The sequence below is a fragment of the Thermobia domestica genome, unplaced genomic scaffold, assembly GCF_964235325.1.
Source record: "Thermobia domestica unplaced genomic scaffold, izTheDome1.hap1.1 HAP1_SCAFFOLD_646, whole genome shotgun sequence".
Classification (NCBI taxonomy): domain Eukaryota; kingdom Metazoa; phylum Arthropoda; class Insecta; order Zygentoma; family Lepismatidae; genus Thermobia; species Thermobia domestica.
In genome coordinates, this window is record NW_027656356.1 from 19,586 (window position 1) to 40,106 (window position 20,521).

Below are 20,521 nucleotides of genomic sequence, written 5' to 3' on the forward strand. Positions count from 1 at the left end.
AGTGAAAAACGGTGGTGACACTGAGAAAAGGAGCAAAAAAGGTGTTTGTATTGAAAAAAGATGCAACTTTTGCAAGATAAGCTAATTTGGACATTTTAATAGAAAAGAGAGCAACACCTAAAATTCCTAGCTCTATTTATGGGCGTCTCTCATGACACAAAAATTACAATAAAAAAAAGTAGTTAACCAAAGAAAATATTTGGTACTCACCTGGTAACTTTGTTTTCATCGAAAAACCTACTTCTTTCATCGGGCGGCATGTCGGCTACCTTGTTTTCGAAGACACCAGAGAACGGAATAATGATGGCACCCGGGTCGTTTTTGTCAACCCATTCTTTTATCTTCATAAGCCTGTTTAAAGAGAATGATAATAATTTATCATTTAATACATACTATGATTTGTAATTGAATCATCCAATTATATTTCACATAATTTTCACGGAGATATATATATATATATATATATATATATATATATATATATATATATATATATATATATATATATATATATATACAATGAAATAGAGAAAAACTTTTGATGCTCGATATGTGTCTTATTTTATTTGAGCTGACGTTTCGAATGCAGCTGATAGACTGCCTTTATCATCAGAGTTGCAATAAAATTTGTTAATAAACTTGATAACCTTTCAAACGGTCGCGCATGTGCCGTGTGCAAGACATTTGAAATAACCCTCGTACGTATAAAATGGATTCAAGCAGACAGGTCATGGCACTGAAAACGGAGGGTCACGTTGGTTAATCCGAATCTGGAGACAGCTTTTTTCCTTCAAAATGGAGCGAATAAAACATGGTCCAGACGTTGTAAATAGGCAAAAAGTGTAATCATTGTTTGCGGGCTATTCGACATGAGAAGAAACCCCAGTAAGTGTTGATATAAGCAATACCTGGAAAATAATTACTTGTATAAAGGCTAAATTATAAATTCCTCGAAAGAGATTACCCGCAAGAAGAGGGCTATGACCCAAAGTGCGTTATGGAAATTTTACGGGAGTGCAAAAAAAAATAATCGGATTTAAACCAGTTACACTATTTATATCAAAGTTGTATAATTTCTACAAGAACATAAATAATTAATATTCTTCTGAACAGAGTACAAAAGTATTTATTAAAATTAAAATAAGGCATAACAGTATCAATAACAAAGTTATCATCAGATGTAACTTAAAAGACATATCTTCATAACATTCGTAACATGTAATGAAGATAAGTATAGTTTGGGTTCGGCTACACATATGTAGTCTCCAGATATAAAGCGTACAAGAAAATTTTTGGTTGAAATATATTGGATCTGTTGGGCCAATTGGATCAGAGGCCACAATTTCTTTTAAACGGCCCCTAAATCGATTTTTTTTTCTTTTTCGGAATAAGCATATCATACTGAGTTAAGTAATAGTTTTGGTTTGGCTAACACTATATGTAGTTCTCCAGATATAAGGCCTATAAGAAATTTTTTAATTGAATGAAATATATTGGATTTTTTTAGATCAGGGGCCACAAAATTTTTGAAGGGTTCATAAATCGAGTTTTCGTTTTTTCTTAATCCTTTTAATCCCACTGTTCCCAAATGGGAAAAATTTATTTTTATCAATCTTTGTCTGTGGATTATTTGTTGTGGATTTATTTCGCCTTTTACAATAATGACCTGCTACCAGTCCATCTGCTACTACTAAAATGCTCAAAATATATTGAATGTCAGAATCAATAAGTGTACAGGAATTAAGAAATTCTGAAACAAAAATAATTTGGGATTTTTTTTTTAAGGAATAAGCTCACCATACTGAGTTAAGTGACAGTTTGGGTTTGGTTACACTATATGTAATTCTCCAGATATAAGGCATACAAGAAAATTTTTGTTGGTTGAAATATATTGGATCTTGTGATCCAAACAAGAACGGAAGACAGAGAAATGAGCAGAAGTTCTACTGTTTTGTTCTACTGAAGATCCAAGCTGTTACCAAATGCCAGTTCATCAGAACACACAACAGCTCTAGAAGAAGTATACATACATACAAAAAAGTTCCTACCACTCATCTTTGCACGAATTTTGGTTTCTGCATGAAAACACAGAAAAAGAGAAGACCACGAGACACAAAACAAAATGAATTCATAAGTTATCCAAACAACAATTTAACAAACAGAAGAGGAGCATGACGATAGTTGCAAAGACGAAGAGAACTTATAACATACAAAAGAAGTATAAAAATGCTGGAGGCATCTTATTAAAACCACATGTGGGTATAATTGAACATAAATTGTACAGCAATTTTGTCCTTTTATTATCCACATTTACCACAAGAAGCAAATGACAATCGTTAGTAATTTTGCATTACGAAACATAATTTTTGAACGTAACGCCACCTGTCGTTGCATGCACTCACACAAAAAAGAAATCATGCATTGACATGCAACTATAACGAAATAGGCATTCTAACATACGTTAAAAAAGACGAATTTATTGAGAAATAATTTAACGAGCTGAAAACCTCAATAATAAAATGGTAAAATATATTTTTCACCAACAAAACCACTAATGGGGAACATTGATTAAGTTTTGTCAATAGCTTCGTGACACTTCAATTGAACTGTGAAAACATTATTATTTACAGGTAAAATCATGAAGTAAATTCTGCTTAGTTACAATTCGACGTCTCATTTCAGCACCGAGGGTGAGCCTTCAGCTTAACATGAGATCTGAACCACATGCGTTCCCACTGGGAATCCAATCCAGGTTTCCTACTCCAAATGAGCGCACCCTAACCATATAACTTCGAGAAACTCTGGTACACACAGAATGTTTAGAAGTATAATGACACCGAAGCGACTAACCAATATATAAAACTAACTAACTCTATGGCCTATGGAACCCAAAGGAGATTGACTGCCAGGGTGATTTGAGGGTACTGCTCCCAGGAGGCCATAAATTTCTTCTTACCTTTGGCTCAATTATGGATAGTCATGTCACATTTTTGTCGCAATATTTTGCTTCTCCCGAAAATGTAGCAATGGGAGCCGAGCACCATATGTCATGCTCATGGTCTCACAGTAATTTGTGACAATGAGCATCATATATGATGCTCAAGAACCTGAATAGGTTAGTAATTTGTGATATCGAGCATGAGCATCATATATGGTGCTCATGGCCCCACAGAAAAATAAGGTGAGCACCACATATGATGCTCATGGCAGTCAACCTGTTAATGTCGCGTTCACAAAAGCTCTCCATTGACTTCTATCTTTAGCCAACTGGATCCAATTTCTACTTTGTATTCCTAGTTCCAAGAGATCCATAATATTGTCTTCTCATCTACGCTTAGGTCTTCCTAATGGTCGTTTTCCGATTGGAGTTTCAGTTAAAACATGGGAAGCGTTCCTACTTTCTTTCATTCTGGCTACACAACCTGCCCAATGAACCTCCTTGACTTCAATGGTTGTTAACGATAAAAAAAATTATCGTTTTTGCTAAACGATAAAAAATTCCTATGATGATGATAATAATTATAATTTTCCTTTTATGAACTATTGACATAAAACGTGATATTCTCATCTTCGGCATAGGAGATCTGGATTCTGATACGACTTTAAATCACGTTAAGCTATGAAACCCATCTTCACTACAGTGAAATTAAACTACCGCTAATTTTAGAGTTTTTCTGTATTATCTTCAAAACAAATAAAAAATATTTGAAAAGTAGAAACGTAGTGAACTAGACAATACAATTTTGCATGTGATACCTTTACCTATCTGCTTTTCGTATGCCGCAATTTACAGAACCCGCAAGAAATGCTAAATTTATCTTCAGTTCCAAATCAAAAGCAGATAGATGAGTTGTGATCACGGTACCACATGCAAAATCGTATTGTCTAGTTCACTACGTTTCTGCTTTTCGAATACATTTGTTTTGAAGATATTAGAGAAAAACTCTGAAATTAGCGGTAGTTTAATTTCGAACAGCCTTCCCTGTCGGCTCTTTGGTGCATTTGGTCATGAGTTCGATTCCCGATGAAAAAGAATTGAAATTAAAATTCATTATGATTGTTCGGACTCCATGTTGAACTGTAAGTTCACGTCTCTTATAGCTTCTGAGCTGAAAAGGGACGCTGAAGTTCAATAAACAAACAAAATGATACAGGTTCTACAAGATGACACACTCCGAACAATTAGATTTAAGCGTATCGTGATTGACATAATGCCACATCGATTTGATTTGGAGTTTAGCGTTCCCTTTCAGCAGCGAAGCTATAGGAAATGTTGACCTACAGGTTAACATGAGATCCAAACCACATGAGTTCCCACCTGAAATGAAACCCGGGTCTCCCACGTGAAAGGCGAGTACGCTACAGCCTTTCTATTTGAACTGTGCCCTTGTTGGCGCTGCTGTCGATATGTGATTTCCCGTACCTCCCTCGAAAGAGGAAGTACAAGTTGCTGCGGTCGAGATCTTTCAATTGTTAGATGCGGAAATGTTGCCACAATGAATTATTTCACGGACTTCGCTGTCTTCTATCTTGTTAGCCACTCTAACTAGCTTACGATCTTCACTCGTCAAGATCAAGCGACTGAATGACAAATTGGCAACACAGCTGATGTCATTCACTTCTTTTCCCGAAGCAAAGGGATGGTTTCATCCGCCAGAGGGTGGTGGGGCTGGGGCCGAAGTATAATTCGCATAGTTTCCGAGGGCACAGGTGGAATAGACAGGATCTAACAATTTAATCACGAGGGAGCTCTAACGTTAACGAGAAACTTCTAACTGCATTCTCCTTTGCTACTCCCTCTCCTATTTTAACACTTACTTGTTGGCAAGGGCGCCGATTTCTCTGTAAATTTGGGGGAGCCCATTCAGATGCAGAAGTATGAGGATTTTAACATAAATTGGGTTCAAATTATTCCAAATATTGTATATTTATAAATACAATAGGGGGAGCACAGGAGCTTTGGGGCGGCCCCCCAGGATCGGCGCCCTTGCTTGTTGGTTTATATATAAGTCTCTTAAATGAGTTTTCGATATTTCTATTCCAACTCAATCTTCTTTAGAATTCCCATAAACAAGTCCCAGTTTACCAGGTAAAAATCCTTTCCTAGACCAATAAATACAATATACACCTTTTCCCCCTTTTTTCCATAAATTTTTTACCGATTGCCGTTAATAAGCCAACTGTATCTCTTGTGTCCTTACCTCTCCTAAACCCAAGTTGTTCCTCATCAACTTTTTCATTTTTCTTTTGTATAACCTTCCATTCAGTACTTGAAGCACAATTTCTGCTGCATGCAATATGAGCTTAATAGTTCTAGGGAGTCCTCACATCTTTTTTGGGTTCGACTTCTTACCTAACGGTACCGTCAAGAAATCTTTCAGCCACTTTCCTGTTTCATATCTATTTCATTGCAAACTTGGAACATATTCTTTCTTTCACTTGTCTCCCATATCCTTAATGAATCCGATTGGTGTATTATCTATCACGGTTGCTTTTTCATTTTTGACCTCGGATATAGCAAACTCACCCCGAACCCTTTATCATCCTTGCTTAACTTCATTTTCTACTTTAACATCTAGGCCGCGTGGTCCATCCTTACTCTCATGCAAGTCTTCAATATACAGTATTCTTTCCATCTTCCTATGATTTCACTGCTCTCTCACTGACTACCTTTCCATTCTCATCTTCTACTGGCATCGTAATATCCCCTTATTTCGTATGAAGTTAAATAGATTTCACCTTCTTGTACATTTCTGCATATTTCTAAACTCCTAATTTTTCTATGTCCTCACAATTTATTTCGCAAGACTCTTACTTTATTCTGTCTGTTTCTCTTTGAAACTCGTTGTTTAATTTCCTGCACATCTTTTTGCTCTCTTCTGCAGTGACGTAGCATGAAGTTTCGAAATAAGCACCCTGCACTCACGCCTATAACTAGGGAGTGGCTAGGAGGGATTTAATTCCTTTGTTAATCACCGTCAACCCCATGAAACTTTCAGTTGTTTGTTGTATGTATATATGAGTGTAAAGTGAAAGAAAGTTAGCCCCTATATCTATCTCTTTCCACTTTCAGTTAACGATGCTCTTGTATTCTACCACTTGGAAATGTCCTAGTTGCTTTCGGGTGACTTCCCGAACACTAGAAAGGTTAGCCTTAATCAGCTTTGTCAGCATTCGTCCATTTTTGTTGCATCTTGCATCGTGTTGAATTTCTGTATTGCTTGAGTTTTCCTCTGCTGAGAGCAATGGGTGAGTGATTGTCACTGCCTATTGTTGTAATTGCAGGACAACGGCTGAAGACTACAGGAAAACAGCCTTCAATGTGTTATTTCAGAAACTCTACTTCAAAATCTATTTTTACTCGCTTGATGTTTAAGTATCTCATTATAAAATAAATCCACTGTAATAAAATTCTTTCTATCAATGTCTAAAAACGTCATTTCAAACTGATCTATAAATATTGGGATATGCTTACCATTATAGCTACGTCCCTGCTCTTGTATATTAATCTGTTTTCACGCCTACATTTCCCTCATTTTCTGCAACATCTGTTGTATAATCCATGGTTTCTTAGTCATTTTGTGTTCGCGGAAGCCTATTTCTTCTGCAGCTTGCTGTATGCAAAGTTTAACATGCTCCTAGCGTCGCTTACTACATGCATCTATAATTTCCTTGTGTAACTACTTCTCTTGGAAGTTTTGTACAAAATTGGGTGCTGACAAAAGAGTAAATAAAACTGCATCCATTGGTTTTTGACGCGTTTTGTCACCAGTAAGATCACTTTGTTAATTAAGCCGATAAACATTGATGTTTCTGCTTCGATTTGAATTACGTATATGCTCCTTCAACATTTTCAAAATATTTGTCGTCACGAATTCTGTCGACAAATTTGAAACTTAAAATATATAAAACGATAATCATGCCTGTTGTTCCGTATGGTTACGAAACATGGTCGCTTACCTTGAGGGCAGAACGTAGACTGAAAGTATTTGAGAATAAGATCCTGAGTCGAATATTCAGATCCAAGAGGAACGAGAATAGGGAATGGCGGAAACTCCGTAACGAGGAACTACATAATTTACATCGTTTACCAAACATTGTTAGGGTCATCAAATCTAGGAGTCTCAGCTGGGCAGGTAATGTAGCCAGAATGGAAGAAAGCAGGAACTTTTCGAAGTTTTAAGTGGAAGTCCAATGGGAAAACGACCTTTAGGAAGGTCTAGGCGCAGATAGGAGGACAATATTAAGATGGATCTCGCAGAAATAGAAATAGAAAGTAGAAACTGGATCAAGTTGGCTAAGGATAGAAGTCAATATAGAGCTTTTGCAAACGTGGTATTGAACCTCAGGGTTCCATAGGCTACAGAGTTAATTAGTTAGTTTGCATTTAGATTTCGAGCACATAAATTGCTCCAATTCGTAACTACTTTGTAATAATAACCTAAGGGGACAACAGAGTGTGGCACCATATGTTTATAGTAATTTTTAAGAAGCTAAGAATCCAGCTGAGAAAAAAAAAATCTCGATTTATCACGAAATAAATCATCGTTTATGTCGAAAGTAAAGTGACAAAGGCATTCGTTTTAATTGGCAATGCTTACAGAAGCAGAAAAATGAGCATCATAAAATGTTTGAAAACGCGACAGATTTTACAACGTGTCACTTCCACTATCAGATGACTTCCTGCAGATGCATTCCACACTTTTTAACTTCTTTTTAACATACGCAAATGGAATGGGTGTGCAAGCGAAACGCAACTGTGCCACAAAACACACTTACTTAAGCACCTCATAAAATCGTTGTTCTATGTACTGTTACTGGAATATTTGTTAGCACTAAATTTGAATGAACTACAACTGTCAACCATTCTTTCCACAAATAGACACATAGTAAAAGAAGGAGATTCAAAGTCATATTTGTAAAAATATTCGAATAAATAATTTTTAAATGTACTTCAGAAATTTTCATAGACGTCTTCAGCATATGTATTTTGTCCATCATAACAAGTCACTTCGCATAAATTCCAAGGTTTTCTTTAGGGGTGCGCACGAGTCGAGTCGTCGAGATTTAAGTCTGTATCGACTCGTCTCGAGAAAATGTTGTCTCAACTCGACAGTTTCTGTCTCGACTCGAATTCAAGACGTCTCGAAATTCGAATCGAGACAAAATATACGCACACATCAGCCAGAACATTATGACTACCTAATTCTCAGTATATCCACCTTTAGCATGGATAACAACGGCGACGCGTCTTGGCATGGACGCAATGATCCTCGGTAGGTCGCTGGATAGAGTTGGCACAACATGTGCACACACAGGTCACCTAATTTCCGTAAATTCGGGGGAGGGGGCGATGCGCTCTGACGTCACGTTCAATTACATCTCAGATGTGTTCGATGGGGATCAGATCCGGCGAGTTGGGGGGCCAGCACATTACTTGGAACTCGCCTCTGTGCTCCTCGAACCACTCCATCACACTTCTGGCCTTGTGACATGGTGCAGTATCTTGTCGAAAAATGCCACTACCGTTGAGAAACATGGTTGTCATGAAGTGGTGTACGTAGTCTGCAAGCAGTGTGCGATACGCCTCTTCCATCATGGTGCCTTGCTCGAGCTCCACTACATACATGGATGCTTACGTGAATGCAGGGCCGTGCCGTGGAAAATCAGCGCCCGGGGCGAGAGTATACGACGGCGCCCCCATACATACATTCCAAGCAATTTTTCCTATCTTTTTTCCTTTTCTCCCCCTCGTCCCCCCCCCCGCACGGCACGGCCCTGCGTGATTGTTCTCCAGAGCATAATTAAGCCACAGCCTGCTTGTCTTCGTTCCGCAGAACAGGTGTCAAGAAGCTGTTCCCTTGAAACACGACGGATTCGCACACTCCCATCGTCATGATGAAGGTATCGGGATTCATCAGACAGTGCAACGCTCTACCACTGCACCAAGGTCCAGTGGCGATGGTCACGTGTTTGTTTCAGTTGTAGTTGCCGATGCCGTGGTGTTAACGTTCGCACATGGATGGGTCGTCGGCTGTGGAGGCCCATCGTTAGGAGTATTCGATGCACTGTGTGTTAGACACACTTGTACTTTGCCAAGGATTAAATTCTAATGTTAATTTCGACACAGTTCGCTGCCTGTCCTGTTTTACCAGTCCGCCCAGTCTACATCTGTAATGAGATGGGGGGAGCCCAATCCCTCGACGTTTGGACGTCGTTTCCCCTTGGTTTCGCCACTTGTTGAAGACACTCACCACAGGACTCCTCGAACACCCGACAAGTCCAGCAGTTTCCGAAATTCTTGTGCCGAGTCTCCGGGCCATTATAACCGGGCCTGCTCTCGGTCAAACTCAGATAGATCGCGCGCCTTCCCCATTCCACACACGGCCAGCACTCACAGATACTACATGCATCGTACGTGTGTCTGACTAGCAGGCATTTCTTGGCAGGTGACGCTGTTATCGCCTGGACGGGTTTATATCACGGATCTTATAAAATAGAGGATCTGCCCTTACAACAAAATCTTGAAGCCATACGTCACAGTTTCGCCACTCTTACTCTGCCCACTCCACCCAATAGGATCGCAATGTTTTGAGCCAACAATCATGGCGAAAACGAAAGTGTTCAATCAGACTACGGCAGAAACGAGAGTAGCCAATCAGACGTGCCGATGCTCGGTTGTTTTTTGGCTTCATCGATTTAATAGGATGAAGATACATATGGGCAGATCCTCTATTTATAACATCTTGGTTTATATGAATAGTAGGTAGGTCTGGAAGCGAATAATCCAGAAATTATGTAGCCCTGTTGCAGACTGCCTATTGCTTATTCAGAGAATTTATGAAGTTCAGTTTATCGCAATAGTTTTATACAAACTACATAATCAAAAATTATTATTATTATTATTATTATTATTATTATTATTATTATTATTATTATTATTATTATTATTATTATTATTATTATTATTATTATATTTGAAGTACAATCAAATATCATGACATTAATTATTAGTTTTAATTAACTGAATTGAGCTGAAAATTAAATCTTGAGCTCGAAAGATTAACTATTAAGTTTATATGTTCTGTACCTTTCTAAAGTAATAAATTCTGGAATTGGTTTCAAGGCTGTTTCTGAGTGAATACTTTCTTCAAAATAATATTAAAAATTATAGAGAGAAATTCGAGTCGAGTCGAAACTTTTACGAGCAGTCTCGACTCGAAAATTCGAGTCGAGAAATACTTTTGTCTTAACTTGTGCACATTCCTAGTTCTTTTTACTCTTGAGATGGTTTTCCTTTAGTATCATGCAGATTTTTTTTCTTCTTTCTTTCCTGTCTCCTATTCTATTTACACTATACTTTCTATAAAGGGTTTATTATAGGTCACAGACTCCACATGACATACACGCCAAATCACAAAATCAGTCACAGAAGCCACTGGACAGACATCATTGGTCATAGACGCCAACGGTCATTGCAGCCACATCTATCAGAGGATTCGGTCATACAGGCTATATGTACGTTAAGTCAGAGATCGTGCGGGTCAATGAAAACTTGACTCAACACCCACCGTGACCTACCATGACCCACAACCTATGGTGACCCACTCGTCAGATAATATTTCGCAAAAATTCTGATTCCCATTACCCCCTTAGGATATATGTTATAATGAAAGCGATATGATAATATCCCACTTGGAATTGCCTGACAATATACGACAAGTGATTTCATTTGGCCGTGATGATCACGCAAAAATAGTTATATTCAATTTTTTATATAATAATTCATATATATTAGATGTAATTCAAAAATTTTTCCAGTAGACAGCTCTTCTAAAAACGCACAGGTGTGTCTCGAAAGCCAAACAGTAATTGTAATAATAGTCCTATTGCTATTATTACAATTACAAATATCGATATCCAAAAGTGCCTGACGTTCGTTTTTGACTTAGGGTCATAGTCATTTCAGGTAAGCAAATAGAAAAAACGAAAAAGAATGAAAACTGGAGGCCTTGAAAGTAAAACGTAGACAAATTCACCAGTATTCAGAAGTTGCTGAATACAATGCACTCAGTAGAGTGGGTCAGAGTGGGTCAGAGTGGGTCATGGTTGTTCACGGTGGGTGCTGGATCGCAGTGGGTCACGTCCTGTTGACCCACGACCTACTAACACTTACAAATCTTAACCCACTCCTCTGCATTTAGCCATAGCAGCCACATATCATATACGTCTTAGATAATTGGTATCAGTGACCAGTGTCTTGTATGGCCAGGCCATCCTTGAACTTTCTGTATGACATGGCCGTGTCTTGTACGACTAATTTCACTGATAGATGTGCTGCATTGACTTGGCGTCTATGACCAGTAGCATGTGTGTCCAGTGGCATCTATGACTGATTTCTTTTTATAAGGCATGTATGTCGAATACGCGACAAAACGTACTAGCGACAAAACGTACCACCGACAAAACGTACCACTTACCCTGAGGGCTGCTTGTGAAGGGTTTTCTTAAAACACTTTAAATAATGACAAGCGACAAAACGTACCACTTGCCTGGAGGGCTACTTGCAAAGAGTCTTCCAATTAGCCATCAAATAATGTCAGGCGACAAAACGTACCACTTGATAGGACGGTATATAAGTATATATATATAGGCCAAAATAAGGTTAAAAGTTGAACAGATTCGTGGTGAGAAAAGTACCGATGTAAGACCAAAACTAAGACTAAGGGATGCAAGACCAAGACCATGCCTGCAAGATTCTCCCAACACCAAGACCATACCTGCAAGATTCTCGCCAGACCAAGACCAGCACGAATCTTGCATATGCAATATTTGAATATTTGCTGATTTCCATCACACTTTATCCAGGCTTTGGACCAGAGACGGATAGACATTATTAGAGGGGCGCGGGCGCTTTCTCCCACAAGGGCCACCAGCATCTCAATGTCACAAATCAATTGCAGTTTTCTTTCTACAGTAAATCAATAGTATTAACAAATGACAATTAAAATCTGATATTCTTTCATCAGTATATTATTCTGAATTGTTCAAAATATTATATGAAGTTCAAAGAGAACGTATACTATATTACAAAATTAGCAGATGTTTTAGTGTACTAGTTTTTGATGCTACTATATCTATCACTTTTGCATTCGAAATATTTTTTAATAAATCTTTTTCAATAGACATCAACATAAATGTTTTCAAATGTTCCTGAGACATGGTACTCGTTAGCCTATTTTTAATGTATTTCAGTTTATTTAAGTTTTGAAAAATTTCTTTTACACGTTACCTGAGTTACGGGCAAAGTCAATAAAAATTTGTATGCTGGAAACCTGGATAAGTATTACTGCAAAGTTTACAATTCTGCAAAATTAAAAAGCAGCACATTGGACAATTTTGAAACACGTTTTGCATTCGCTTTCCTTGTAAACAAATGTATTTTCTCCTAATTCTGAATCACTTGCACCATCAGGACAGTCATTTTTCTCGGTTGTGCTCGTCATCAAGACTGACTTTCAAGGATATTCACGTCCTTCAAAAGTCCAAGAGAATACATTTATATTATCCTTGGAAACTTCTTTACTGAAGTTTTTCAGAAAATATGTAAGTTTATCGAAAGGCACGTCTGGAAGTTCTGTTACTTGGTTGAAGTGTCTAGGGTCCAAATAATCCATAAAGTACATTGCTTCTTGAATCTTGAAGAAATACTCGAAACTACCATGTCCGATATTGTGTTGAATGCTTCGATGCAGTACCTGGTCATTGGATAGAAGCAGCTTCATATTCATATTAACAGGAAAATCTTTGTCCATCTTTGAAGGCGAATTGTCGACAGGTCTATAGAAAAAAAAAATCACGTTCTAAGTCTTCAAATTTGTTATTGGCCCATTCCGCAAAGCTTAATGCTGCATTCTTAACGGATTCAAAATCATTTCTCTACTCTTTCACGTGGAACAGAGTAGTCTGCACCATCCGATAGGACTACACTAGCAGCACCCTCTATTTGGAGATAGTTTGACAGAGAGGTCGTCGCTTGAAATATCTTAAGGAACATTTGTGCTGTCCGAGTTGTTTTGAACTTGAGAAGATCTTTTATATATCCTTTCGCTTTACACCTAGCTTTTGGTTTGATATTTTCTGTAGAAGCGATTTACTTAATTATTATGGTCAACTCTATATACAAAGCACATTCTGGGTTCGAAAAATGACCAAACTTTTTCTGAAAAACAGTGTGTTTTCTACCATCTTGTTTCCGCAATAACTGTAAGACGCCTTTGTTAACATTTGATCTTCCAAATGTCCATTCGCTGATAAGACTCACGCATAAATATCGTACAGTCATTTAGCAGAACAATGCCACAGAATCAATGCAATTTTTTGTCAGATCACATATGACATGACTGAGTATATGAGCGTAACACCACACGTATAATTAGGTTTCTTAGTGGTTAAGCGGTTGGCGTATGCGCCTTTGTCGTGGGAGACCTGGGTTTGATTCCTGGCGGGAGCTCATGTGCTTCGGATTTCCCGTAAATCAGTATTTCCCGTCTCATATAGCCTCGCTGCTAAAAGGGCCGTTAAACTCAAAATCAACTGAATCACACGTGTAACTGATCATAGGTGAATTGAAAAAATCCTAATATTGTCCTTGCATGTTACTTGAGCCATCGGTTGAATTTCCAATACACTTCTTAATATCAAGGTTCAACTTCCTGCAGAATTTCCAGCAGTAAACCGCAAGGACACTGGCCTGTTGTAGATATGCATTTTACAATGACAGCAATACTTTGTTTAACAACCATTTTAACAACATACCGTTTAGGAAGAGTTATGCGACCACTATCCTGCTTACTTCCTCGTATATGACTCTTCTCGGTGACCTTATCTAAATTACTTTTAAGCGGAAGATTAAATTTGCTTAAGAAAGGAATAATATCCAAAAAGTTTCCATGATCTATAGCTGTGTCTTTCAGTTTATAGGCTGCTACATTTCCTCTGTAAATAAGCCTTCTTTTACCAATGAGTTTCTGCACTTTAACAACTCGATACATTACCTGTCTATTGTTCTCAACCTTATACTGCCGTTGTTTTACCTGTTCATGAGGAAGTAGTTCCTTAACATTATGTTCTCTTTTGTTAGATATGTAAGCATCCACATTGGTCTAATGTATTTTGGAAGACTCGTGTTGTCTTACTCGCTGATAAATGTGTTTAATGTTACGTTTGTCACGTATAGAACCTTTAAGAGAACTTTGTTCGATCTGGAGAATAATCTGTGAATATGCTGAAAAAAAAAAAAAAAGCCTGAAGTGGTACGTTTTGTCGCGGATTAAATATCCGAAATGTTTTAATTAGCCCAAGACAGGTTGTAATTTATATAAGTGGTACGTTTTGTCGTGGAATAAATATCAGAAATGCTTTAATTAATCCATGACAGGTTGTCATGTATGACAGGTCGTCAAAAGTGGTACGTTTTGTCGCGAAAATTCAAGTGGTACGTTTTGTCGCTGGTACGTTTTGTCGGGACACCATGTATGTCATGTGTCACCTGTGACCTAGACCCATTACAGAATGTATGGTAGAAAGAAACCAGGACGTAAAGAACAACAATTTCTGGATGGTACGTACTAACGGGAAAATATTTCAAAAGAGTAAAAAATCAGTTAGAGGCTACTATATTTGGAAACATTTGAATTTGTGTCAAGTCACCTGCCATGACAGCAGAATATTTAAGCAGATGAGCTCCATAAAAATTCTGAAGTATATTTAAAACTAATGATTCGAATATTTTTTTAATTGGCGTCTATGACCAGTGGCTTGTATGACCAGTGGATATGGATTAGATATGAGGTATCACTGTGAATTCAGGACTCCACATTTATTTGATAATGAACCAGTATGTTCAACTATGAACAACGAAATTCTGATTATAAATACACCCCATTTCAAGTATTGTGTGCCACCATGAAAAAGACATACAACAAAAGATACGATCTGTTAGTTATTAATGCGTTTTCTTACATATAATAGCTGAGCCTGCGCTGCCTACGCACCGCATCATTATAATATGGGCATAAATCTCCTTTCCACGTGAAGACCCAAGTGAAGGAAAAGAAGACTCATAAAGGGACTGACCTGCTATAGACTGTAACATATAAATGTAACATCTTAATAGATATATAACTGTACAGGCGAATTTCTCTCAAACTTGTCCATATCCGAGTATGCCTCATTGCATCTTTACAAGCCTCTGCAGTTGCCAGCATGCAAGCGCCTGCAATGTTCGTCGATCCGCTATACATAGCTCTTCTACTGGTTGCCTAACACAAGGATATCAATCTTAACGCTCCAGTGATAGTTTTAATACCTTATGGGTTCAAAACGACTCTTAAACGGTGATTAGAAAAATTACGGCTTTTCAACAACAACAACAACAACAACAACAACAACAACAACAAAAAAAAACAGCAGAATGAGAACTGACAAATATACACAAAATTTCGAATCGACCAACGAAAACGGTACGTTTCTAGACCTTGTGGTTTCCGAGATTTCATTGTCGAAAGCATTTGCCCACACACATATAAACATAGGATTTTATTATATATACTGTAGATTCGAGCATTGTTCCAGCAGAACAAGAACTCAGCACCATAAAAATTCGCTTATGAGAACACTAGGTCTGCCTTTTGTTCAGCTGGATGTTATACATGTGGATGAACTCGAACGACAAGTAAAGTTCAACAGTTATTCATAAATCAAGGCTGTATTGCATAGGAAACACTATTGCATCTGCCGTACTCCCCGGACATTCCACCGTCCGATTACCGCCTGTTCCATTCCTTGGACGCCAGTTCAAATCCCTAGTAGAGATGCAAAATGCACTTCATACTTTTTTTCGCTTCACGGCCCATCAAGTTCTACCGCGATGGAATCCATGGCCTTCTAGAACGTTGGCAGAAGGTCGTCGATGCTAATGGGGACTATTTTTGATCTTCCAGGTACGTCTTAGGTGATATATGGATGTTCGAAGGTGATAGGTGAAAAAGCGACAGAACTTCCTTGGTTACCTTCATAATATCATAGAATTAGGAACGATTTTGCTTAGTTATTGCATTCACGCTTTCTTTTTATGTACGTATCAACACAATACAAACGGAAGAAATTTCTACAAACAATTAAGTGTTTCGTGAGTCTCAGAACAACACAAAATACTCCATCTAACCGCAGAATACAATGACAGAAAAGCAGCGTTACCAGGCAAAGACAATTTTCGGCTGGATCAAAAGGAACTACCCGTCAGCCTGTTTTTTGTTACACGAGGTCACCACAATTAGCAGGTATTCTGTACTAAAGCCATGTGCTCAGCACATTGTCTATTAACGACTAACATTGTTTTCAGGCGTTCATTACGCTGGATGAGTGGACACAAAATATATTCAGCCGCCATCCTTTTTTAATGCTTGATACAATTGCGAGGCGCCAACAAATAGTGTTGAGAAGCCGATGACACGACTTCTTTATACATATTTTTTTAAAAAAAGTTTAAAACTTTCGGCGTGTCTTTTTCCCGCATTAACAATACGTCATCATTAGGTGTAGATGCAAGCAACCTCTGCTCTTTGAGCCAGATCTCTTCATTCAGCTGGGATCATTCGCACCTTTTGTTGTATGTTATACACAAAATAGAACACAGATATCACCTTAATACCTAGACTATAAAAAGTAATTTAGGATTTACAATGGAGAAAATGATCGTGATGAAATAAATGTATATGGAGACCTACTCAGCGGGAAATACTAATGGTTGATTGTACAAAATGGTGGTTCTTAGACATCCATAGTTTTAGAATGTTTTTAAACGCTACCGACCAGGAAGTCAACTAGAAGAAAGTCTGGTTTATTTATTTATTGTCAACACAACAGTCTATAGCCCAATTACAGTATCGAGAATTACATAATTACATGTTCATAATGGTATTTCTAAATTTTACAGCCGACATATCATATATATCCAATTCACTGTTATTTACATACATTCTATTATATAAAGCTGTTGTTCTCCAGATGGGTGATTTCATCATTATATTAGTTTTTTTTAATTTTTACAGTAATAGAGACCAGTGTTTTTACGTGTTTTTAATGAAGGAACATGAAAACTCAATGAGGAAACCAAGTCAGGACAGTCCAAACTATTTTGAGTTATTTTCTGAATGAATAAGAAATCAATCACATGACGTTTTTGTTCTCGTGTTGGAAGACGAAAGTTCTCAAGGATGGTTTTATAGCTGTTGCAAATAGGACAAATATGAGTTTCTTTGTAGGTTAGAAATTTGAAGTGCCTGCCATTTTGAAACGAAAACTCTGATAACCTTCAAAATTTGTTTCCTAGGAGAACTTTTAGAGTAGATGAAGGTCAGTTGGACACAAATTCCCTTGGGGATTCAGAACTTGTACAATAAATTAACAAACTTGGCTAAAAAGTGTGTGCACGTTTCATGTGTGCCATATTTAGACCCCTATAAAGTTGGATGAAGTCAAGTCAGTATATTGATATTTGAAAGAGAGAAACCATAAAATACGTACTTTAGAATAGATAAAACATTTAGTCTTTAGCGCATATGGTTTAAAGGATATGTGCCCTTAGAAATGGGAAAAAATTAAAGTATGTGAAAAATCGACCTTTTTGGTACCCAAAAATGGCCATGTTGCCAACCTTGCACCAACTTGTGACCATAACCAATGCAAAGAGCATGTCTTGATATAGTTAGGAATGAATTTTGGTGTTGGTGCCTTGTTTGGTTTTTGAATGGTTTAAAGTTATATTCTAGGTCAGTTTACAAAATCACCACATACTTAATTTCTATAGTATATCTATGTAAGTAGTAATTTTATTGAACATTTGCTCTTTGCCATTAAGTTACGTTAAGAAATTTTCTCTTACAGATAATATGGCCACATCAAGAGATATCGGTCTACTAGATTGTACTATAGTATAGGCAAAAATAAAGGCTCTGTATGCCACAGAAAAATTTTTCTACAAGTTGTGGGTTTAAAATGTGTACAGACTTTACAGAAGAACAGAAATAATTACTACTTATGCGAACAGGGTATGAAGTACTACAAGATGATGCATTTATATCTTGACCATGAACATCTGCTACTGGTTAAATACTAAGACCTGCAACTCCACTGTTGCAACCAGTTCGATTACCATAAATCAACACTACCAAGAAAATCACTGCGAGTCATTGATACAAAAACAGCTTTTATGTTAAAGGAAAGAAGTGGGAGGGATATTAAACCAGGACAGAAGCTGTGTGCAGGTTGTAGGAAAAGAAAACTTTCAATAGAGAAATCAACTGTAGGATCAGCCAGTGATAGAGATATCTAAATTCAATCCACCTGAGTCTCAAAGGAGGAAACTCAACACAAGTCTTCTAGAACTTGATATTTCTGATGATAAGTACTTAGTCAGGTCTATATCTCATTTTGTAGGCAGTGTACATTTCTTTCAAATTATATTTCAACAGCCGTTTATGATTCTAAACCTTTTATCCATTAATTCTTACCGGCATACAGTCTTCCTTGCCAACACATGTCATGCTGAATTAATCTTCCTCATAAAATTGATGTACTCTTGTTGATATTTCAGAAGGCAATCGTTTTGCTATCATCTTTGTTGTTATTGCAAGATTACCTTGCTGTGGTTTCATTTTTTTTAAAGCTGTTTTATCCATTCATTTAGAAACTCTAAATACATTTGTTGTTTTTTCTATACAATAGTAATCGAATCTATTATCGCTAGTATAAGTAAAACAGGTAACAAAATAAGAATTAACTCGAACTTACCATTTATTCTTTTTCCTAATGTAGTCCTTCTCCGAGAGATTGACTAGGTAGATAACAGGTTTTGATGTCAAGAACATATGCTTGTTCAAAACTTCGATCTGAAATGAAAAGATAAAAATTTAGAGCCCTATGCAGAGTCGTTATGAAACATGATTAGTGACATACTAAAGAGTTCGACTAACATATATTTCCTGCAGTAGTCAGGCTTTTAGTATAACGTTAATCATACGTCAAAACGACTCTGCGTAAGGCGGTTATTGTTCAGAGTTACCAAGTCAGTGAAACCTGACTACGGTTGACTATCTTTGGTTTCACTGAAAAATGACCAACTGAAACGGGTGCTAAATTACAGAAAAATAAGTGTATTTTGAAGTATACATATATATATATATATATATATATATATATATATATATATATATATATATATATATATATATATATATATATATAAACTATGGTATACAAATTATTAAAGCTGTAACTAATTACTTTCTATGTAAGCTGTAGGTGCATGCCTCATAGCCTCGGCGTTGAGTAGAGACGTCTGCAATCAAATTAAGTATTCTAATTTGTCATTCGCACACAGGGCCGTGCCGTGGAAAATAAGCGCCCGGGGGCGAAAGTATACGACGGTGCCCCAAAACATATATTCCAAGCAATTTATCCTATCTTTATTCCTTTTTTCTCCCGAATTTTTTGCTCCCTTACTTCGGCATCCGGGGCCGTCGCCCAGCTCGCCCCCTTCCCCCACGGCACGGCCGTGTTCGCACACATGAAAACAGGAAGTTCGAGTTATTATTCACAACGAACTCTTTTGTCTTCGCGAATTCTGTCGAAGAATTTGGCGCTTAAAAATATACAAAACGATAATTAAAGTCTGTTGTGCTGTAAGGTTGCGAAATATGGTCGCTTCCTTTGAGAGAACAATGCAGACTGAAAGTATTTGAGAATAAAATACTGACTGTGAGACGAATATTCGGACCAAGAGGAACGGGAATAGGGAATGGCGGAAATTTAACAACGAGGAATTGCAAAATTTATACCGCTTACGTAACAATGTTAGGGTCATCAAAGTTTAGGAGGCTCAGGTGTGCACGTCATATAGCAAGACTGGAAGAAAGTAGAAACGCTTTCAAAATTTTAACTGGAAACCCAATCAGAAAAAAGACTATTAGGAAGGCCAAAGCACAGATGAGAGAACAATATTAAGGTGGATCTCGCAGAAATAGGAATACAAAGGAGCAACTGGATCTAGCTGGCTATTTGTAGTATTTGTAGTGTTATTAGTAGTATTATGAAGTATTTTAGAGTTTGTACATCATAAAGGGCTTTAAATTGTATTCAACTCAGCGATTTTGTAACCGCATCGACTCCCGAGAAAGTACTTAAAGTTTCTGGCTTTTTTATGCTATAGTGCACTACTTCGTAATTCAAGCAGCTTCCCCAACTGCTGTTTCAAAGTGTTCGTTCAACACCGAAAGCTATATTTCCAACGAGAATTGAACCTGAAATCATACGCGGCAACCAAACGTCAACAAACGCGGAGACCAATAGATTGTAAATGATACGAAGTTTCACATATAGTCTCCTAATCATTACACTTTTTTTCATTCCAGAAATTCATGGTCAGACATTTCGCTTGACAAGTCGCTGAGAGATAGTA

General features: G+C 37.4%; 1 protein-coding gene across 1 annotated transcript in view; it reads right to left on the reverse strand.

The window, feature by feature from the left end:
* Positions 1-210: 210 nt before the first annotated feature.
* LOC145677134 (obg-like ATPase 1) overlaps positions 211-20,521 on the reverse strand; it is a gene marked incomplete at its 3' end in the record, with an annotated part of 59,957 nt that continues 39,646 nt past the window's right edge. The window contains exons 4-5 of the mRNA XM_081747779.1: positions 18,856-18,953; positions 211-351 (exon numbers count right to left, since the gene is read on the reverse strand). Of these exons, the coding sequence (XP_081603905.1) occupies positions 211-351; positions 18,856-18,953 (239 nt within the window). The remainder of the gene's footprint in view (positions 352-18,855; positions 18,954-20,521) is intronic.